Source organism: Tiliqua scincoides, chromosome 3, assembly GCF_035046505.1.
Source record: "Tiliqua scincoides isolate rTilSci1 chromosome 3, rTilSci1.hap2, whole genome shotgun sequence".
Lineage (NCBI taxonomy): Eukaryota > Metazoa > Chordata > Lepidosauria > Squamata > Scincidae > Tiliqua > Tiliqua scincoides.
In genome coordinates, this window is record NC_089823.1 from 129,076,812 (window position 1) to 129,101,026 (window position 24,215).

The following is a 24,215-nucleotide window of genomic DNA, read 5'->3' on the forward strand; positions in this document are numbered from 1 at the left end:
GAGCCAGCAAGACACAGCAGACAGCAACAGGAGAGCTACAATCACAGGCAGGTAAGTCGTTTGGTGGTAGGATTTTTGAACCATTTTCTGTAGGATTTACTGCTATCTGTGGTTTTCTGTATCTGCAGTGGCAGCTGAAACCTATCCCCATGGATATTTACAAATTTATATTCCGCTTTATCTCCTAAATGGGCATTCAAAGCTGATATGGAGGGATGCCTGTATATACAAATGGACTGGAAGCACTGGCCAAAATAGGGTTCCTAGACAAGCATCTAATCCCCTCTTCTGATAGGGTTCCTAGATGAGTATCTAATCCCCTCTTCTGATGGTATTCCACAAATAGTCAAATACTTTTCAGATAGGAAGGTATAGCTCGCTCTTTTTGGTTTTGTAGTTTTAACTGTTGCTTGCTTCCTCTATTTCATTGCTTTGCAATTTAAAAAAACAAACCTGCTTGTATGATTCCCAAATGCAGGGCATAAATAAACTTCGTAAATAAAACACTTCAAACATACAGCAATGAAGGCAATTACGAACAGCTTCAAATTTACAGAATTGCATCCCACGCGCATACAAGAAATAGTGACAATCAATAGAAGAGAGACAAGTGTGCAAAGCAAAATGTCATTTATTTGATTCAAGGCCTAATTTCCTTCTGGTATTGCTGAAAGGATTAGCGCTTGGGGAACTCATCATTCCTTCCAAAAAGTTCAAGTGCTTTGTTATACATTCCTCTTAACCACAGAAGACATGACCAAGGCAGTCCTCAATGACGTGCAGTCCAGTCCAATCCCAGTTAGCATTGCTTCAGGCTACAAAAGTGTTTAAGTAGGAAAATAATGAAAAAATGATAAACTTCAGAAGGTGTTGATCGATTCTTAGTGTGCATTCATAGAGTGTGCCATTTGCCAACATTTCTTTGCATTAATATCCTTCAACTCGCACCTCTTATGTTCCCATAAAGAAAGTGGCACATGAACTGAAAGTACACTTATGTGGCAGGGTACTCAACAGAGCACGGTAAGCAGGTGTTAGCTGATGCATGTAACTTCTGGTGCACATGCAGCTTACTCTACCCAAACATAGGTAAGTGCAAGCCAAAAAGACATTCAGTGGTAACCCTGGAGTGTGAATTGACTCTTACTTGTACAGAAAGCCATTTCCACATGACGTTCAAAGCTACTCACTGCACAAGTTAGTAGTTAACATGTTCTGAATCAATCTGATTATGTAATTCACTTTTCATAATAAAGCTCTTTGAACCTGAGAGACCTTAGACCCTCAACAGAATCACATCGCATGCCCTTCCAAAAATTAATTCCAAGAGAATGCATCTCCTAGCTGGAAAAGGCAAGAACCACTAGACAATTATTTAGGAGACTAGGTCAAAAGGATTCCTTGACACATAGCCTCCTAGTTTTGATTTTACTGTCCAAGGATAGACCTACAATTTGGTACTCATTCCCCATGTTTCCCACACTTGCAATGCTTCTTTCCCCACAAGCTTCAGACAGCCAATACAGAAACTTGGGGACATGGCACTGCAGTGACCCATGTTTCCAATCCAAAGTAAAAATACAGGGTTTTTTTTTAAGCCTCTGGATCAGTTGTTTTCTATCTGCTCTAGATCCAGGCCCTCGCAGTCCAGAGGAAAGATGCCTTCTTCTGTGCTTTCAGTGTCACTGGTCTCCTCTCCATTTTCACACACTGCAGCCGCTTCCTTGGGCTCTCTTGTGCTGAAGATGGCTTGGTGTGAGCCAGGGTGCCGGACATCATTCAGCTTTTCTAGGCTAGAACTGGGGGTTGTGATGTTCATAAGGTCATTTGAGTCACATGGAGAGGAAACAATGGTCTTTATCTGTGCATCATCATCTTCGTCATCCTCAAAATCAAGCGAACAAAGACTTTTTGAATTTTTTAACGTCTGCAATTATAAAGCAGATAAAGCAGATAATCAACAATTAAACTGGTGTAATAAAATGAATAGCCTAACATTCACATAATCACATAGCAGACCAGTTGCTTCCATGTACACCAATTGTGGCGTTAGCATTTATTCTTCACTCAACTTGAGCAAAGTGACCTATTTGTTGGCCAAGCTGTTTCTATACCATGTTTCAATTCCATCTTCAGAGCTGACATACAACATTTCATAGTTATGGTACTGAGCACAAATTATATCTTTATTATTGTATCATTGTGGAATAAGTAAGCAGGCTTTGAAGTATAAAAATATGCAAAGAACACCCCCAACCCATGCCACTCCCTACCTCATGCATTCTTCTACAATGAAGGAGCTGGTTGTTATGAGGCATTTGAATCACCTCTCTAATTGGTTTTTAATATTTGAACATCGCATTAAAGACACTGGAGTTAAGTAAAATGGGGAAGGGGAAAAAGGTAATAGGCTACTGGATATCTGAAATATTACCCAATATGGTGGGATTTCTCCTTTACCTACATGAATATGTTGCTTCAGCAGTTCCAGACAGTGGGAGACATTTCCAACACATAAATTGCCCCATACTCATGTTTGCTGCTGACATGAGTGTGGCATTTTCTTTGCATGGGAGAAGCTGGTGGGAGTTTAACCTTTCCTCTACTCCCCTCCAGCTAGGGGAAGTGGTATGATGCAGTAGCTAGTGAAAGAAGTGGTAAGCACCTGCTTCTTCCACACTTCTCCCTTGAAAATGCTCCACACTTTGCTGGCTGGCAGCAAAGTTGGGATTGGGAATCCCGCATCATCACTGAACATCTGATTATTTCCTAAAGCAGTGGTTTTCAAACTCTCAGGGAGAGTTTGAGCTGCTCTAAGTCCTTGCAGGGGTGAGGGGAAGGCAGCGACGTGATCCCCAGAATTGTGTCGCTCAGGGAGCTGCAGGGGCTTGGTTGTACTTACTAGAGCCTCCTGCAGCTTCCCGGGTGTGCTGAAAGCCCTGTGTGACCTTCTGCAGGGCTTTCTGAAGCTTCACAAGTTAAAGTGGAGCGATCGTGCCCTGCCTCCGCAAAAGCAGAAGTGGAGTGCAATCGCTCCACTTTCACTTCTTAAGCTTTGGGGAGCCCTGCAGTCTGCCGCACAGGGCTTCTGCTCCTCCGGAAGGCTGCAGGAGGCTCTGGTAAGTACAACCAAGCCCCTGCAGCTCCCTGAGCGACACAATCCTGGGGATCGCGTCGCTGCCTCCTCCCTGCCTCTTTGCTGCCCCTGCCCCTTAAGGGGGCAGAAACCAGGGTCCACAGGCTGGAGCACTGTGACACCCCAGTTTGAAAAGCCCTGTCCGAAAGTAAGGAGATGTTAATTATTCAGTATTTTTTCCTCCTCCAAGCAATTTTAAGTTGCTTAAGTAAGAGGACTATGAGATGCCCCTCAGAAACAAATTTTGGGGGTCATTGACAAGATACAAACCCTATAAAACTGTGTACCTCTATAAAACATTTTTTTTTAAACATTGAGCTGTTAGAAATGCATTTCACAGTGCAATCCAACTCCACAATCCCCAGAGGTCCCTGAGCAAGCAGAGGATATCACAAATGTGCCATAAGGCACGTTATGACACCCAGAGAGTAAGCAGTGCTGGCGGGGAGGCCTGTGCCCCCCACTGACGCTACACCCAGGCATTTTGGCAGACAGCTCAGGTAAGGTTGCGCTGGGTGGTGGAGGGGCAGGGGATGGTGGCAGAATTGACAAAGAAACCTAGCATCTAGATTTAAGACTATTTTAATTGCATCAATATTTTAAGTATCATGCTAAATACATGTACCATCCTTTACTTCCATTTATGACCCAATGACTGTCATAAGGCTTACTCATAAATATATCACAGTGATCAAGAGAACAACAATGGGAAATGCTTATGAGATGGATAATTGACCCCCAAAAGGAGAAGCCTTCAACAGTGCAAGAGTGAAACAGGTGCTTAAGTTTTCACACTGACCTATATTTACATACAAGCTCTTCCTCCTGGTGAGACAAACTACTGATGTGCATTTTCTTTTTAAAGAAGCACTACTGCAATTAAACATTTCAACTGTAGTCTTTCCAGAATGGCACATGCTTAGAAAAAAAATGTTTGTTGCATTGAACAAAATCAGCAGCACTGGAAATGGCTGTAATTCAGTATAAATATAGGCATTTGACTAACAGGAGACCAAAAAACTGAATGAATAAAAAAAGGAGAATGAATGAAATACAGTGACAGCTCACGAGCTGCTAAGAAGAAAAATCTAAGATTCACCATAACAGGATGAGCTCCCATAGCCTTGCAATTCATTCATTCAAATTTAGCAATTTGTCAAAAAGAAAAAAAGTCTTTATCACTTTAGTTTGGAACCAACAAGTAGGATTTACACTCTTATAATTTAATGTATGCCTAGCTAGGAAGCAGCTTTATACCAAATCAGAACATTGCTCTGCCTAGATCAGTACTGCCAACAAACTGGCAGTTCCAGAAACCATTATCTCCAGGGTTTTCAGACAGATATTTTCCACTGCACTACTTGAAGACTGAACCTGGGACCTTATGAATGTAATGCATGTGCTGTGCCAAAGAGCTACAACCCATCCCCAAAACTATGGTTAAATCTGCATCCACTTGAATTTGAACATAGTCTGCGAAGGGGAAAGGCCGGGGGGGGCGGGGGGGAGACTTTTTAACTTGGGACCAACCTCAAGGAAAAGAGTAGCACTATTAGCTACCAAATTAGATCAAGGCCACACCACTACTTTCCTGCCAGATATCTAAGAAAGCATTACCAACTCCAGTTTTCATCAGTACAGAGGATTGCCTACCCACTCCTTCCAAGACAAATCATCCAGCATAAATCTTGACTGTGGAAGTGGTGCAGCTACTGAGTCATACATTTTGCCTCTAACTCAATAAAATCTTCATCTGAGATTACATCTGATTACATCTATTAAAATGCTTAGAGTCCCAGAAACCATTTTTATAACAAAATATGTTTTTGTATGCATGACGACAGCAAGAATTTGGCTTTAAGAGTATTATTTCCCCCCCATCTCATATGCTGCAAAATTCTTAATTACTTCTCAGCAATTGTTTCTACAGTTAGCTGAAGAAAAAGGACTTGGGTTCTGGGAACATTATCAGCCACTAAAGCCAATTCAAAGTTTTAGAAGCAAATCCCATGTTTTTAATCTACGTGCTATGCTGTAAGCATGTCTTTCTGTTCCAGAACCCAGCAAGCAATTCATAAGCAGTAAAAAGAAACTGGATTCACAAACCTACTGCTTAAGTGAATTGACTAGTACCACCCTCATGAAAGGGCTGTTTTAGTAGGTTATATGCTGTAGGCTTTGAACATCATAATGAAGACAGAGACATCTCACCCGAGTCATTTTTAAAAAGTCTAATGAGGGACGATTCCACCGAACATCCTCTTCTCGTCTACGCTTGAGTCGGGTTTTCTTCTCATTCAAGACACAAGGTTGGGAGCGACACCTCAGCAAGCCCTGATGCCGGCTGAGCTCTGGTGTGGAAGTGGGAGTACTACTGGCTGAAGACAAGACATTTCCTGTTTCAGTAATATGCTCTTGTGATAAGGACAGGCGACGTCTTGGGTTAAAGTCATAAGACCTTACAGTACTCCAGCGAATACTTGAACCTGAACTTCCTTCACTGCTGTCTACAAAGCCACTACTTGCAGAAGAGGGTCTGGGCACTGGTGAGGTACTGAGACTAGTGACGTGGAACACATTGTTTGAAGACTGTCCGTTGTGGGGCAAGCTGATGCTTGTGTTTTGCTTTAAAGTGGTGCTCCCATGGCTATTGCATCTCTGCAAAGTAGCACTGCCCCCACTGTTGCAGCGTCTCTTAGACACAGGAGCCCAGATCTTTGAACCACCAGGTTTCCATGGAGATCGGCAACGAACCAGCTCATCTGGCTCAGAAAGTGACCTACAATGTCGTTTTGTAGGTGGTGCCAGTGGTTGTCTGGAGTTCTCAATGAGGCTGAGTTCACTCATCCATCCTGAAACCAGAGACTGGCCTGAAGATTCATGTTGCCAATGCAAAGACACACTGGTTGCACTTGAACTAAATGGACACAATGGCAGAGAACAAACTGAATGCTTGCTTGGTTCAGTTCGGACTGGACAAACCCCATCTGAAGATTTCCAAGGGCCTTCTTCTGCCGAGTGGAAAAATGATGAAAAAGAAAAAAAATGTTTTAGATGCAATGGATTGTACCTTTAAAAAGTTAGGGTTCCCTTAAGTGTGTCACAGGATTAGAAGAAGCTGCTCTAAAATGAATCAGACCACTGGACTATCTAGGTCAGTATTGTCCATACAGACTAACAGAGGCTATCTAATGTTTCAGGCAGGAATTTTTCTCTGCCCTACTTGGTGATGCCAGAGATTAAATCTGAAGCCTTCTGAATGCAAAGCTTGTGCTCTGCTATGGCCCTCTCTCATGATTAATTTGTATCATTGATTTCAGTAGTGCATAATGATGACAATATTTTTAAAGGATAATATTATATAGTACATTTCCTATACCAAGGGCAACAGTCACTTGGGTGCAAGTGGGCATTCCTATTAAACATATTAATGCTATGGCAGGCATGAATACTGTTTCTCTAGGGAAGAGAGCATATTATTCAAATACTCCTTAGAGAATGTATAAGGTGCGTCTGTTCAGCAGAATCTTTGAGGCGGTTTTTCCTTACAAAAAACATTTTCTTATAGAAAAGAGAGTTGACATATATTTATCCAGAATCACTGTCTGACATATTGTCTATATCACAATATGTTTCAGAACTTTGCATGCCAGGACCCACTAGGTGGATCGGCACTCATCTCAATATTTTATTTTTAATGTATTAGACTTGGTGTGATTTGATGGTATATGACTGCATTTGGGGAAATGCCACAGATTTGTATTTTTAACAGGCTATATGACGATGCTTTCAACAATGATAGTAAATGGGACTTGCTCCTGGAAAGTGTGGGTAGGACTGCAGACTAGGATAGTTAAAAATTTTCCTGCTTGATGACATCACTTCCAGTAATGACATCACTTCTGGTGGATCCTGACAAATTCTCATTCTAAAAAGTGGATGCCAGTGTTAAAGGAGGGAGAACCATGGGGGATAAGCTCCCTGAAAATTGGTTGCTGTCTACAACAGTGGAAAAAGAGTTCAACAATGTCTATGAGACAGGAAACTGGCACTGATTGGCACTAACCTCAGTGGCAGAATATCTGACAATCACAGACAGGATGAAGAGGACTGTAGCAAAAGAAAGCAAATCTAGGAAGGTATTACTGTATATTTAAAGTCATTCATTTCAAAAATCAGGGAACAACTTGACCCACTATTTCATCATTATAGCTACAGGGCTGAGTTATAACGTCAAAGACAGTTCAAAATGTAAAGCTTACCACTGACTTCAAAGGGGAACAAGCTATGACTTTTGTTTTGCTTCTCAGATGAGCACTGCAATGACAGAAAGATTAAATACTGTACATGACTCCAGCATGTAATATTTCATACAAGCACTTATTTCCTATGTTTGGTCAACAACATAATTCTAGCCTTCAAAGAGTCTGGTTAATAATATATGGAAAAGAACAAAAGGCAGCCTGCAAGAGCATTTTTCATAGTATACACTTTACGAAGCAGGTACTGAAAGTGCCTTGCAAGATGTTAGGAATTCAGACATCTCCTTTAACATCAGTCAACTGGGGAGAGGGGGCATTTAATGTCAACTAGCAGAAAAATTTAATAGTGTTTTCAAAAGCAAAGACTTCCCAACAGTTATGTTCCAACACTATTAATATTACTTGTTAGTAAAATACTTCTCACATTACAAATACCCTAATCACACAAAACTAAACCTGTTAAGTAGCACTCATTTGATAAATCTACTGTGACAATGTAATTAATTAGATTTATATCCTGCTGAGTTCACAGGCTGAAAGTGGCTTAAAGCATTTTTTCTACACATTAACAGCCCTGTCACCAAGGGGTTCATATTAACAGCAACGGAGCAGAAGAGGCCAAATGAAATCAAAATGTCATTGTAAACTTAGTATCTACAGAAAAAAGAGAACTCCGTCCCAAGTGCAATGGAAAGATCTGCCAGTTCTGCCCCCCCCCCCCGCTCTGCCTAGGAAGGTCACCAAGGCCAAATGGCATTCACCCAAGAGTTCTTAAAAGGACTCAGGTTACACAGTTCTTGACCTTTGGGCTGCTAAAATATGCAGCTTGTCACTAAAATTCATCTGCTAACCAGAAGTAGTCAACATTAATACGCATTTTAAAAAAGAATCCAGAAAGTTACAGTCATAATCCCAAGTTCTGTTCCAGTTAAATTGGTGGAAAACACTACTAAGTCAGACTATACCAGTCATGCTGTCCTTTCACTCCTCTTTCTACCTCTTAGCCTTATTTTTCATGCTTGTGTTTTTCCTATCCAGTATGCAAACAATGACAATGCAAAGCTATGCTATAGAAATGCATGGATATGTTCTCACCAGATTAATATTGAATGTTTTACATGCTGCGTCATCCAAGGTCTGGTTTCTCAGCTTTTCTGTTATTAGTGTTACCATGGTAGTCAATAATTTCTTGTTTATACTTTCAAATGATGGAGGCACAATGCCTTGTTTCTGTGTTAGCCAGCCATTTTGAAATTTGTGCACATCAAAGGTTTGTTCTTCATCTTATAGGGCAGTAGATTTGTCCAACAGTTCTTCAGTGCATTGTGTACGTCACTAAACAAAACAAGCAGCAAAAGCTTAAGTAAGAGCAGAAATACTATGACTAAACTTTGCATTTCTGCCCTTGCACCAAATATGCACACATGCCAACAAATTTGTACTCTAGAATGCTCTTCTCCCTTCTCCAGAACAATCTCTAGAGAAAGATCAAACGGAACAAGGATTCTAATACTGAATCCTTGCTTGTGGTTTTCAACATGTATTGACTGCCACAAGACCAGTATCACAAATGATCCCCCTCAGCCCATTTATCCCTGCAGCAGTCATAGCACAGGTGTATTTCCACACTCAAACTAAAACCACAGTTCTACCCCCTGGCTGGCATTTAACTCAACGGTTTTTCTTTAAATTTTTTCTCTTTTACTGATGAATAGTAAACCAATGATACAATAGCTGAACAAAATAACAAATGGAAAAAGAAAAAAGGGGGGGGAGATTAAAAATATCAATCAGTAAGTCAGCCATTTTCAACCACTGTGCCGTGGTACATTGGTGTGCTGCGACTGGTCTGCAGGTGTGCCGCAGAAGTTTGGGGGACACTCATTTATTATTAGTAGAATAGATGTGAGCCCCCACCATCACCATGGTGTGCCTTGTTAATTGTCAAAAAACCGATGGTGTGCCATGACAATTTTAGTGCCTTGTCAGTGTGCCAAGAGATGAAAAAGGTTGAAAATGGCTGCAGTAAGTGTACTAATAAAAATGGCCAAATATAAAATAGTTATTGATAAAGAAAGAGTCTTACACATATACTTCTAAAAAGGGCTTTCAAGTAGCCAAAAGTGTTTGACTTAATATGATGGCCCTGATCCAAGAAGCAAGTCTGCCAATTTAGTAGTCACTAGAGAGGACATAGCAGGTTTTCTTTGCTTTTTGAAAAGAAAAAAGAACAGGATACACGCTCTCAACAAAGTTTACTCCAGGAAACACATTCCTCAAAAATCTGTATTTTTAGTCTATTCCCCCCTGGTCCCACACGAATATCTTTCCTTTCAGAAGAGCCATTCTCAAAAGTTACAAGACTCTAAATTGATTCCAACTAGCCAATGTTCTCTGGTTAATGCTGACATAAATGCTTCTAATACCACATGAATTTCAGGTACCATGAGGTCAATGTTTCAATTTTCCTACAATTTGGATGCAACTTGTGACGGGAAGTATTATTTGGAGCATATTCTTAATCCCCCCACCACAATTGTTCCCACAGATATTTGTGTATATTTAAGAACATTTTTGGTCACTATTAACAAGAAAGTGGAAAGACAATGAATGATTGATGGAGAATGTCCAAACTCAGAACCAAACCCTCTTCTCCTCCAGGATAGAAGAGGAGAGTAGGCAAAGGACAACCTGCTTCCCTACACCAACTGAGAAAAAGAACACAACAGCCACTAAACTTCCACGGTGCTTGCTATGCCTTCCTAAGAACACAGTCCCCACACACTGTCTGTGTAAAAGACAAACAGGCACGCATATTCTTCCAAGACCCAACAACATGAAACTTCAATTCATCCACGACACCCCAAACACTTAAAGATGCTTTAATTATTATTGGTGTAAAAGGTTGTGTGTGTAGCAGCACAGGAATGCAGAGAACAGTTTGGAATTTTAAAAAAGAAACTAACAAGCCACTGTAAAGATGAATTTAGCCAGAATGTTGTTTTTCCACTATGAGCAAATACTGAGTCTGCTATGGGGAAGGGAACATAGGAAGGTGGGGGTTACACATTGTATTATGGGACTGTATCCCAGTACAGCTACAGGGCACTACTGCGCTAACTCAAAGGGTGTGTTGTACATGCAGCTATTTACACTGGGAACAACTTGTAAATGGAGGCCCTGCACAATAACAGAAATCAAGACAACTAGTTTCAAGCCATAATGAAAGTGCTCAAACGCAGAAGTGCTTTTTCATTCATATACCACTTTTGAAGTGTGGGGGAGGAGGGAGAAGAACCACACACTTGAATGCTCTCCTATGCAGCATCTGCATGTAGGTGGCTCAGTTAGGATCTTCTCATGGTTCAAGAAGAACTGCATCATCTGCAGATCAGCCCAGAGCTACCAGCAGTCCAAGTTTATGAACACTCTAAAAAACTCACTACTTGAAGAGTGGGAAGTTGTTCTATTTTGGGTAAGTTGTATTCCCATCTCCTGACAGATGGGAAATCACTTGTAGGCACATAGGTCTGAAGTTTCTTCTACTAGAGAACCAATGTCAGACACAGACTTATTGAGTTATTTTTGGAAGTGTATTTGTCATTTCCCTTCCTTCCAAGCTTGGCCTCTGTAACGAGGAAACACATGCCTCAAAGTGAAAAGAGCAAAAATAAATCTAAGGGAAGGCTGTAGAAAAAGTTGTTCTAAATTTGGAATTTTGGTAATTATATTGCCATACAGTGTCACAAGCAAAGCAATATTTATTGACTTTGTTATTCTAATTAAACATCTAATCAAATTGTTGCATCTCATGACACAGTACTGGGTCGCAACTCATACTATGAGGAACACTGACAAAGATCTGACATAAATTTTTCCCCCCAATTTGCTTCTTCATGGCCTTGAGCCATTTTAGGAATTAAGTGCTTGTACTTTGCAATTTGAATTCTGTGAGTTCAAGCCACGATCCAAAGATCATGAAACTGTGTTTCATAAGCAGAAATTGTGTGTGTGTGTGCACTTTTTAAAAAGCATTTGCCAAGGGCCTGCATTTCTCCTACTTTAAATTGCAACCAGTAGCTATCCTAGGAAAACATTATTGGCTCCCTGAACCAATACTCCAAAAACCATTTTGGGGTAATTACAGGCAGCTGGAAACAGCTAATGGCCTAATATGCATAAGCTAGTAGCATATGTTGCAATGAAATAAAGTGTAGCTACCTGTACAACTTGAACACGAAATGCACTACTGTACATTTATTTAGCAGTGTCACCTAAATGGGTGAACAAATGGCTCATAGGCACTAACAGTTAGCATTCCTAGAGATGAGTTTGAGCAATGACAGTCAGGTCAATTATCTTCCCTGAACACCACAGCTCACTCCCATCTGCACAGATAACATAAGAAGAGCCTTGCTGGATTAAGCTAAGAGTCCATCTAGTCCAACTTCCTGTGTATCAGTAGTCCCCCAGAAGCCTTAGGAAGTATATAAAACAAGATACCTGTATCCTGATGCTACTACCTTGCATCTGGCACTCAGAGATAGGCTACCTCTAAAACCCAAAGGCTGGATATAGGCAACATGACTTGTACCATGCGATTTGTACCTCCATAAATCTGTCCAATCCCCTTTTAAAGGCAACCACGGCAGAGGCCATCACAACATCATGGGGCAAGGAATTCCACAAATTAATTACATGCTAAGTAAAAAAATATTTCCTTTTGTCTTTTCTGACTCTCTCGCCAGTCTATTTTAGTGGATGTCTCTTGGTTCTAGTGCTATGAAAAGGGGAAAGAATCCCCTGTATCCATCCAATGCATAATGTCTCAATCATACCCCCTCAAGTTCCTTCCTTCTAACTCAGGGGTGTCCAAACTTTTTGGCAGGAGGGCCACATAATCTCTCTGACACTGTGTTGGGGGGCCAGGAAAAAAATTTACATTTAAAATTTGAATGAATTTACATAAATGAATATATTAGATGGAACTTATATGAATGAATGAAGGTCTCACAATAGTTCAAGGCCTATAAAAGACCTTCAGCAAAGCAAGGCCAGTCTTTACTTTGCTGCCAGTGCTGCTTCACAGAAAAGAAACAGCAAGCAGCGGAGGAAGCCCTCGGCCCGCAGCTCACACAATAGTCACTGAGCCGAGTGTAGTTGCCTCAGGCCAGCACAGGCTCCAGCAAGTCTCCAGAGGCTCGTTGGAGACTGGGGTCTCTCCATGGGGCAGACCGGGCATCCCCAAGAGTCACAAATGGCCCCTGGGTCGGGGTTTGGGCACCCCTGTTCTAGGTTGACAAGTCCCAAATGTTACAGCCTTTCCTTGTAAGGGAGATTAAAATCAAAAATAAAAACTCACCATTTAAAATCAAGCTCAATGCAGCCACTGAAAAGCACTATTTTGAAAAGCCTTCACAAGTTAACACACTTTCAAGTTTGGAAGATACTTCTCAAGAGTTTCAGGTTCTAATGCATGAATTTTCTGTTTTTCATTTTCAGTATTTAAATATACACACAAAAAGTCAGCTATAACAAGTTTTTCTTTTTAAAATAACCTGGTTGAAAATGAACTTGGAATGTAATGCAAACATATCTCCTCTTAAAACTAAAGCTCTGACCCTCTTCAAAATGCTGCTTTCCTTTCCAAAGACAGAACTGAAAGGAAAACATTTCTGCCCAACATCATACAGTGTAATTTTTCACGTACTTGTGCTATAGCTTGAGACAAGCAGGGGTGGCAAGTTAGCACAAATGTTATTCACTAATCCATCTGGGTGACCTTTTACTGCTATTTTATGTCTAGCAACTACCTGATCTCTACAACTTGCTCTGAGTCAGTACTCTAATTACAAATGTTTATAACTCTTACCACCATTTAAAGAATAAGAACATTAACCCTCCATATCATAAACTGATCTTCCTATCAACTTCTTTTTGGGGGTGGGAGAAAAGTGCTATTATATGACAAACAAAATGAGACAGACTAGAACAGAAAGAGACACCAGAAAGAACTTTCTAGTACTCAGAACCAAACAGTCCATGTGTACAAAAAGCTGTAGGATAGTGACTCCCTCTTTGGGAATATTGAGGAAATATCTCTTGTAGGTAAAATGCAACAAATATAGGTGGGACCTCGGCATCCACTAATCTGACTAACCACCGATACCGAGGTCCACCTTTAAATGCCTTGTAACAAGGAAAGAAAGCACCAAAATCCAATTTCCCACCTTCATGCTGTTAAATAATTATAATTTCATTCTACTAAATTCCATTATTCACCCCATCTGGTGCATGAATGTGATATGGTGTCTATACCAGTGCATTCTGGGGCAACAATGGAAGAGCAAAAAACTTGAAAGTGGGTCTTCAAAGCTATTTTTCCACTGATTTTTTTTTTTTTTGGTCCACTGGGGATTCCAGAACAGAACCCCAATGGATAACAAGGTACAATCTGTATAAGAAGTACAAACAATAAGATTCAAGGCCCACCAGTTAAAATGAAGCAGAATTAAATCACTGGGATGTTGTGTCCAAACTATGCCATCCATGAAAGGAAAACGGTTCCATTTGAACAGCAGCAGTCTATTTTCACCAATATCCTTTCCTTCTGCAGCTGCTCCATACCACTGTGCTCTGGGAATCCCCCCTCCAGTCCATTTAAGTAGTATTTAAATACACAAAAACTTCATTTAAAAATTGGTTATCTTTTCCTGGGGCTCTAAATCAAACCTGGAGGACAAGCAAGAAATATAACTAAATTAGTGTATATGTTCTTAAGGAAGTTGGTCTTTAGTACTTACAAACCTTTAAAGAGATTCTTATTTAACACAGAAAAACAAGTTACAAAACTTAACCTGTGGATGGAGCCATTAGACCCTAAGCCTGAAATAGGCATTTACTTTTGACCAGTTCTGATGTTTGTAGATGTTCCCCTAAAAACAATACTCATAAGCAGAGATGTTTGTTTTTGTTGATAACAAAACGAAAAAATAAAGCTATTTTTAAAAAGCAAAATATTTGTTTTTCTGCAAAATATTAGCTATATTTAATATTACAAGAATGGAGTTCAGAGGCAAAAAGATGGCCTGCCACTTCCCAGCACAACCATGGCCCTCAACCCAGAGGTCCTGCCCACATATCCAAAGGTGACAGAGGAGTGCAGCTGCAGCCTACTACTGGATATGAGGGGCCTCAACCAAGCAGGTCACACCTACTCCATGAGCAGACCAACAAGGGAGGGGGCAGGCAGTCTGAACAGAGCTGCCTGCCCTTATGGATGTAGTTATGGATGTAGATTTACATCTGAATGCTAGATGCAAGGGAGTGGCAAGTGTCTTGTGTGCTTCTTGAGGCATCTGGTGAACCACTGTGAGATACAGTAAGCTGGACTAGATAGGACTTTGACCTGATCCAGCAGGCTCATCTTAAGCACTTATGTGGGGGAGGGGGGAGAGACCCTGAAGGGGTGGTGGCTAAGGGAACAAGAAGAACAGAAAAAAGGTAACTGGAGAAGGAGCACGAATAAAGCAACCCCCGCCCCAGTAAAGCTTCTGAGGCCCCGACTGCAGCCAGGCACTTAAAGGGCTACCTCCAGAACTGCAGGCCAGCAAGGGAAAGGCCCCTGAGTCCAACAATATGACTCCCATTTTACAAATTAAAACGTAAGCTGCATTTGTAAGTGATGTAATTGAATAATTTGTTTTTGCATTGATGACTGCAGCATAATTATATTAAACCAGATATTGATGCTTAAAAATTTGCACCAGTGAACAACACACTACATTTTGCATTTTAATTCAGCAAATTTTCAAAAAAAATTTGAACACCATGTTCAAACACCTTTACTCATATGACGTTGTCTACACAGTATAAACAGGATACATGACACATTAAACAAAATGAGAGTACAAGACCCTGCCCCAATGGGCTTACCATCTAGACAGACATAGGAAAAACGAAGCGTTAGAAAAGACTTAAAAGATAAGAGTCCAAGCCCCTACCAATGCAGGCTGCCCACAACCATAGCATCCCTGACAGGTGGCTTACCAAGCCTCTCCTTAAAGACCTCCAAGGATGGAGAGTTCACCACCTTCCAAGGGAGAATTTTCCACTCCTGAACAGTTTGTACTGTCAGCATTCTTCCTAACATTTAATTGAAATTTCCCTTACTGTAATTTAAACCCATTTGTCCTGGTCCTACCCTCCAGAGGAACCGAAAACAAATCTGCTCCATCTTCCACATGTCAGCCCTTCAGATATTTATAGATAGTTGTCACATCCCCTCTTAACCATCTCTTCCACAAACTAAAATGTACTCAACTCCTTCAGTCTGTTTGCATAAAACATAGTCTCCAGCCCCCTCCCCATCCTAGTCGTTTTTCAATACCCTTCTTAAACTGCAGTGCCCAGAATGGGGCACAATATTCCATGTGGGGTCTGACTAAACTAGAATACATCAGTACCGCTTCTCTATCTTGATATTGTACTTCTGTTGATATATCCAAAAATCACATTTGCCTTCCTTGTAGCCACATCACAGCTGGCTCATGCTTAGCTTGCCATCTACTAAAATAGCTAGATCTTTTTCACATGTATTACTGCTCATGCAAGTGTTCCCAATCTTATATGAGCTTTTTTCCCTGCCCAAATGCAAAGCTTTACATTTATACAGTTTCAGTTACACATACTTCAGGTTTAGTTACATAAATGAAAAATAAGCATACTCTGGGTACTCTGTAGCACTGACATGAGAGGCCTGTACAAGCACTGGTGACCAAATTTCATAGGTTTAAAGCAGGGCTGCTCAAACTCCAGCCCGTAGGCCACTTGCAGCCCACTGGGGGTCCCCATCCGGCCCCCAGGGGGACCCCCATCTCCACAGGCACTCGGCCCTCACCCCAGCCTGTGCTGGCCCGATACACGAGTTTCGCATCTTGCTTTCCCTTGCTGCTGCTGAGCTCAGTGGCAGCAAAAGAAAGACAAGCCCAGCAGGCACGCAGGGTCTTTTATAGTGGAAAGGTAACACAAGATGTGCAGGTCTCGTGTTACTTCCCACTATAAAAGGCCCTGCATGTGCACTGGGCCCGTCTCTCCCTGCCTGGCCCACGGGCAGGATGCTCGTGGAGCCAGAGGGGCAAGATTGGGAAATGGGAGAGCACAGGAGAGACAGATCCTGCACGAGGGGCGGAGGATGGGCAGGCGTGCGGCTGGCTGGCCAGGCGGCCAGCAGCTCATGCCGCCCTAGCAAGCGGAGGGAGGGAGGGCAGCCAGGTGAGCAGGCAGGCAGCTGGGCAAGCGAGCAGGCGGCCAGGCAGGAGCACATGCTACCCAAGTGAGTGAGGGAGGGAGGGAAGGAGGGCGAGGAGGTAACGAGGGGGGTGTGTGTGTGTGTCTGTGTGTGTCTGTGTGTGTCTGTGTGTGTGTGTGAGAGAGAGAGAGACTGGAAAATCCCCACACCCCCTTTGAGTGTGTGAATGTGTTTATGAACTGGCTTGAAGATTCCCCTCCCTTCTGTATTACGAAGTGAATAACCACCTACTGTGTAGTACAATGTTGTGCAAGGAATTAAGTGCACTGCATGGTAGTTCTTAGATTTTTGCATGAACTCAAACTTTAGAAATGACACATACCAGCATACACAGCACTTAAGACAAAAATCACTTTTAAATTTGCTTAGAGTGAAATGAGACTGTGTGCAGATACACAGACACAAGTACTCTGACTCCTGCAGAACTCAAAAGCAAGTTGCCCTCATTTCTGCCTCTGCTATCAGAGGACATCATGAGGCAGTTAAAGAGCCAGGCCACCACCTCTGCAAGGGCATATTTGGCTTCATGGAATTTTACTGCAGTCAGCTGCTAAGTGGTCAATCAGTAATTCTAAAATCAGTATTTTTCCATTAAAACATTGACTGGACATGTGCTTTTATTAGTTGATTATGTTTACCCTAGTTTCATAGCAACGGTAAACAACTTTCGTCATATTAAAAGTTGACCAAGAATGCCTCATGCTAATGAGACATATACAACTCTATTTCCGAAAGCAGCAGTTCTCAAACTTGCTAGCAGAGGGACCAACGTTTTAGAATGACATCTGTTCGGGAACCATTGGAAGTGATGTCATTAACCTGGAAGTGATGTCAGGGCCAGAATGATTTCATCAAGCAGGAAGTGCAGTCATTGTGATGCCAGAGCCTGCTGCTTTCCTGAGAATGCAGCAATAAGTTGGGTTATTTATCAACAGCAAGGTGAATTGGAAAGAAAAAAGTCTATTTATAACCTTGATACAAACAAAATCGCTACACAGCCATCTCCATTTCCAGCATCCCATCTTCCCATATTTTCAGTGGTGAAAATTGGCTTGCGAACTACCTAATGGTTCCTGCTTCACTTAAATTTTTAAAAGGATGCAAAACTTTATTTCATCACAAGAGGCTGAATTCTAAACCAGCAACAAACTAACTCAATTTGTGGGAGGGTCGGGACAAGAAACTAAAGTGTAATTGATCAAGGCCTAATAAAAAGAAGTATCACACTGTCAAACAAGAGTTTCCCTTTCTGTTCAAGTGTCAGATACAGTCAGCTTCCTTGCAAGTGGCCCCAACACTGACACAAATCAGATGGGAGAAGATAACAAGATGTTCCAACAAGGTTACAAGTACAGTTGCCCAGCTGCCGTCCTGGCCATGCATGTAGCATGCTGCGGTCCTATCATGAAACATGGACACGGTTTTATGCTTTTATCTCCAGGTGCAAACCTCTGGCAGGGCTCCCCACAGCAGTGAATGTAAAAGCGGAGCGATCACGCCCCACCTCTGCTAAAGCGGAAGTGGAGCACAATCGCTCCACTTTCACAGCTGCGGGGAGCCATGCCAAAGGTTTGCACTGGGCTCCCCGCACCCTGGGGAGGCTACAGGAGGCCTGGGTAAGTGCACCCAAGCCCCTGCAGCCCCCTGGCACCGAGCCTCCCCCCGCCCCCGCAAGCACTTACAGTGGCTCAAACTCTCCATGAGAGTTTGAAAACCACTGCTCTATGGTACAGTACTGTATCCAGTTCAACATCACACAGCCTTCAATAATCCTGCCAGAACAGATATCAACTTCCAAGTGTTACTAATGCAGGTCCATAAGAATCAGTCCTCTTTGGAGGTTCTGCTCAGAGTGCCCATACCTTCTGAAGTGAGATGGGGGGGGGGCTACCACCATGGCTGTGGTGCTCTGAATCTTTGAAATTCTCTTCCATAAAAACAAACTGAAGAATTGCTCTTCACAGTCTGGTCATGAATTTGAATTGTGTGTTCTACATGGTTGAGGTTTTTATCTGCTGTTATTGTGTATTCTAGAAATAAGTGTTTATACTTTTAGGATTCCTGAAGTGACTTCTAAATCTAAGTGATTAAGAGGCAGGACACATATTTTAAATACATTCCCTTCTACTCTACATACTTTTGCTGCACAAGAGGATGTGGGGGGAAAGCCCAAGTCCTTAAATACACTGCACTCTGTAAGACAGTCTCATTCACTCAGGAATTTTGCCTCCTCTTCCTGTGGAAGATCAGTGACTATCAAAATTAGAGACAATGTGCTGAGGTGCACAGACTTGTACTATACTAAAACATCTCTATGGAGAGCTATTGGTAAGTCATTGTCTTATTTCCCACAACATACCGGCCAGTGACCTTGGGGATTATATTTTCCTTCACTATGCATGACTTTGCCATCTTACTCAAAGGAGAATGCTAAAAGGATTCCCATAAAGACTAGAAAATAAGAAGCCTCCCAGCAGTGTCACTCTGTGCTGCATTCAAAATTTGAAGAGGAAATGTGCAATTTCCATTGCACTTTTCAGTGCTTCAAGTGTGTGTTTCTTACTGAAGTGTCACACTGTACAACAGAAGTCATGACCTGCTACTGTACCACTCTCTTCTGCTTACTCCACACCACTTTGTTACAAACACTTCTCTTCCTCCTCCAACTTCCGAGTAGTTGCTATATCATGGCAACTACTGTGCATGTGCATGACAGAGAGCTTCATCCTGGAAGAGAAAGGAGGCCAAAATTCAGAGGATGTGGGAGACCCAGACTGACCAGTGGGCATCACCAAGTAAAAACATGTGAAGCAGCTTTGGCTGTATAAGGAACAATGTTAACTGGCGGAGTATGGCACATCATCAGTCAGTTGGACATCCCCAATAAAAACTTACTTCAGTCATTAACTCACTAGAAGGCTAATAGGCAAGTCACCCTCAAAAGGGAGAAAACAATGACAAAAGGACTTAGTTTCTGTGGTACTGTCTTCCTACATTTCAACTGGCCTTGAGGGTGAGCTTCTCATCTACTAGCTTTAGAAAAACAACTAAAACAGACCTTCAAGAAACAAAACATTTTTAAAAGATGGCCAAACCAGCTTGATCAAATCTATCTTTCAGAGAATATCTAGTTTTAGTAATAAACAGAAATCCTCTGTAACTCAAACCAACAAAAAGTGAACAGTTTTTAGATAAGCTTATCTAGTTACCATAGAGTGAAGTAAAACTACACACTGAACCAGAAATAGAACATCTAGGCCAGGAATATTTGAACTCCATTCTGCACCAAAGCAAACACCTATTAAATGCTTCCAGAGAACTACACAGAAAAATATAAATTACAGTCTTATCCTATGCACGTTGACTTGGAAGTAAAAACTACTGTGCTCAGTGGAACTGCTCCCAGGAAGGGCAGCAGCCTTACAGCACAGTCCTATACTTGTTTATTCAGAAGAAATTCCATTTTGTTCAATGCTGGTTGGACAAAAGTAAATTTCCTCTAATATTCACTAAGTTGCTTCAAAGTGGAAGCACGATTAGAAATAAATGAGTAGTTTTTCATAGAAATCAGTTTAGAATATATATCAACCCTGTTTAAATGCACAATGAGTTTTGCACTGAATGCTAACTTTGCAATTAGTAGACAATAGGGACCCAAGCAGTAAAATTCTACTACTGGTTCAACTGACTGAGAGGCCTAACATTGAACATGCAAGTTTTAAAGAAAGATCTATTCTGAATCACAAGCAAGAGAAACTACCTTCAGTCAGAAAATTAATGTAAACTATTTGAAAATTGTGCTATTTCTGGAAGAACTATTTAATGGGTTTGGTGGAAGAAACAGGATCATTTTTGCTGCACGAATTAGAAAAAAAGGCTTGCTACTAAAAACATTCTACCACAATCTTATATCTCCTTTAAAATTCTCAAAGTTCTGTAGGAGATTTAGGGCCCAATCCTATCCAATGTTACAGCACCGGTGCAGCCAAAATGCACCCCAAGGTAAGGGAACAAGTGTTCCTATAACTTAAGGAGGCCTCCAGGACTGCCTCCCCACCACAGAATGCAGTGCATGCCCCATTGGCAGGGCTGCACCGGCACTGGAAAATAGGATAGGATTGGGCCTTTATTCATTACCTTAACACTAACTATTTCAGAACACACAAGATCAAATCTGATGTCAATTTGATCAAGAAAACAAAACTGATGTCACAGACACCTCAAGAAGCCACATGTCAAGACCCCTTGAAAGAGATGTGATCTAAGGTCAGGCAATCAAGTTGTACCAATATGGGCTCATATATAGAAAACAGAAAAGCTAGCAAGGCAAAGAATCATTGCCACCTTCACCTGTTGGTGCCTCTAAGCTTGAACTGTGCCCATCTCCCCTCACATTGTTTGGTTGTTGGCAACCTTCAGTCTCTAAAGACTATGGTATCGCGCTCTGAATGGTGATTCTGGCATAGCATCTAGTGTGGCTGAAAAGACCGATTCGGAAGTGACAATCCCTTCCATACTGGGAGCAAGCGTAGTGTGTCCCTGGTCTGTCTCCCTGGCTATGGGCCTGCCTTCTTTGCCTCAGTCTGTTGGCAAAGTGTCTCTTCAGACTGGGAAAGGCCATGCTGAACAGTGGCTCCGGAAACACTAAGAAGAGAAAGCAGCAAGCCAAGCATCTCTTTCCTCACCTTTTCTTGTTTATGAAAGCAGCTTGGACAGCTTTTTTCACTGAAGAATGGGGTACAAATTATTAAAGCAATAAAATAAATATATTAATGAATGTGTTTATAAAGAAACAAGTGATACATTAATACTACATGGTGTTACACAGGATTATAAAAAAAAAAGTAAGAGAGGCATATTTCTGCATTTTATACTAAAACTTTCACAGACATCCAAAATATTTGCTAGTGCAAACAGGCATAATCCTGCAAACATTAAGTCCTTTTAGAGGCCAAGCCTATGCTTGTCTACTCAGAAGTAAATCCCATTAAATTCAGAGGGGTTTACTCCCAGGTCAGTGTGGCTAGGATTGCAGCCTTAGTCCCATTAACTTCACTGGAAGAACTTTTGTATGCCAGAGATTTCAGTGTCTTTATGGGATTCCAGCTCTTTACCCCCCCCTTTTTGTTCTGAATATGTACAAATATGTCTATATACAATCAATGCCTACTGTACACAGGGAATAATTCAGATAACTGTCAACCCCCCCTTTTAGCGACTCTACCATTTCTACTAATTGTTTTACTTATTGCTGTATTTATTGTTAGCCTCATTGTTTTGTTTGTGAAACTCTCATGCTGCCTTGGCAAATGCAGGATACAGATCTCTTGTGCAACTTACTTTTTAAGGAATATTAAGAGTTATTATTGCTTATTATTGGTCAAACATCCTCATGGAAACCAGTCACAAGGCAACCAAGCTCCTGCACAATCTGAAAGCATGAAGTATGATTTGCATAAAGGCTTCTGCCCAAGTTGCACAGACAGCAACTCTGGGAGTCTTAAAACAAGGAACCAGGAACTCCAATTTACATGGTGATATGATTTAGATTGAATTAAGTGAGATGGGAGGATAACATCTCATAGGTGAAAGAGTTTGTGGTGCTGTGAGTTTATCCAGGCATAAGTTTTAGAGCCCAAGCCTATGCATGCCTACTCAGAAGTAAGTTCCTTTATAGTCAATGGGGCTTCCTCCCAGGGAAGTGTGGATAGGGCTGTAGCCTCAGAGCCCAAGCCTATGTATGTCTACCCAGGAGTAAGTCCCATGACAGTCAATGGGGCTTCCTCCCAGGAAAGTGTGGATGGGGCTGTAGCCTCAGAGCTCAAGCCTATGCACGCCGACTCAGGAGTAAGTTCCATTATAGTCAATGGGACTTACTCCCAGATAAGTGCAGATAAGCTTGCAGCCTTAGAGCCCAAGCCTATGCATGCCTACTCAGAAGTAAGTATATTACAGCCAATGGGGCTTCCTTCCAGGAAAGTGTGGAGAGGACTGCAGCCTCAGAGCTCAAGCCTCTGCCTGTCTACTCAGAAGTCAGTTCCATTATAGTCAATGGGGCTTCCTCCCAGGTAAGTGTGGACAGGACTGCAGCCTGTGTAAGGTGATAAAAGGAAACCGTGATGGTAGGTGGCGAGGGAAGTCTTGGTCTCCCCCCTTCCCACCAGGCGGAGGGGTCTGGGCAAAAGGCAGATCTCCTTCCACGGCTCCCGGAGAACTCGCTGCTGCCGCCGTCCCACTCTCGGCTGCCGCTCCACACATGGCGCTCTGTGGCCTGCAGGAGCTCCCACCTTCGGGGCGCCCGTGCCCAGAAGCGCCGCTGAGGGCCAGAGGGATCTACCCCCCCCCTCCCGCAGGGGGCCACCCCTCCTCCCCTCAGTGCGGGACCGCACTTCTCTCCTCCCCCCCCGTACCTCCTGAGGAAGCCGCTCTCCCCATTGCCGCTGGCGCCGCTTCCGAGCAGCTGAGCGAAGCTCCGCCTCGGCTCCAGAACAAAACACAGCAAGCTCCGCCCCTCGGAGGTGAACGGAGGCTTCCCATTGGGCGAGCGGCTGCACGCGCTGACCTCTCACCTCCCCTTCTCGACTCAGTCGAGGCCCCGCCCCACCCGCGAGGCACTGGCAACCGCCGGCCCCGCCTTCATTGGCACGCGCTGCACATACAGCTCCTGACGTCATCCAGCCTTGCACCCTCCTGCTCCTTGTACCTCCCCCCTTCCCTTTTGGCTCAGACCCTCTAGAGGCCCCTGCTCCTCTGGCTCTCTAAGCAGGAAACCAGCTTGCCCCTCCCCCTATTGGACATGCTGTGCACTTGGGCTATGGTCACCTATACTCAGCTACTCTGGAAATAGGGCTCCAATCCTATGCACACTTTCCTGGGAGTAAGCCCCATTGACTGTAATGGGGCTTACTTCTGAGTAGACATGCATAGACTTGAGCTCTAAGGCTGCAAGCCTATCCACACTTACCTGGTAGTAAGCCCCATTGACTAATGGCATGCATAGGATTGGGCTGCGAGTCACCTAAATACCATTTTCCCCTTATGACAAAGCCTTCAATATCTTCTGGGGGATGTAAAAGTGCATAAGGTACTGCCATAAAGTTATCCAGTGTAGTGGAAATGATTTCCCTTGCAATACTAGAAATGCATTGGCAGAAAGTACTTCAAGCTATGCAAAGTTTACAAAATTCATTGCTACAACATGTAAAAACTTACATGGCTTTAAAAGCAGATTCATTAAATTCAAGGGAGGCCTGTAAAACAGCTATTGGCCATGACAGCAAAATGGAGCTTCAGAGGCAGTAATACCACAATATCAAAATATTTGTTTTAATTATCTTGCAATCAACAGGTATGAATCAACTGAAATTGTAAATTTAAACTGCCAATAAAGTGGTTCATCATAGGAAAAAAATGGAACAGTGAAAAATACAAGGGCAGCCATGGGAAGAGTGACAACTTGGCACCCAATCCTATCCAATTCTCCAGTACCAGTGCAACCACAATGCAG

At 42.4% G+C, this 24,215-nt stretch overlaps 1 protein-coding gene across 1 annotated transcript; it reads right to left on the minus strand.

The window, feature by feature from the left end:
• Positions 1-613: 613 nt before the first annotated feature.
• Positions 614-23,162, minus strand: FAM53A (family with sequence similarity 53 member A). Its single transcript, XM_066620890.1, has 5 exons — positions 23,119-23,162; positions 8,494-8,733; positions 7,399-7,453; positions 5,348-6,147; positions 614-1,927 (listed from the first exon to the last, which is right to left on the minus strand). The coding sequence occupies exons 2-5, from the start codon at positions 8,569-8,571 to the stop codon at positions 1,607-1,609; spliced, it is 1,254 nt and encodes a 417-aa protein (XP_066476987.1). The 5' UTR covers positions 8,572-8,733; positions 23,119-23,162; the 3' UTR covers positions 614-1,606.
• Between the last annotated feature and the right edge of the window lie 1,053 nt (positions 23,163-24,215).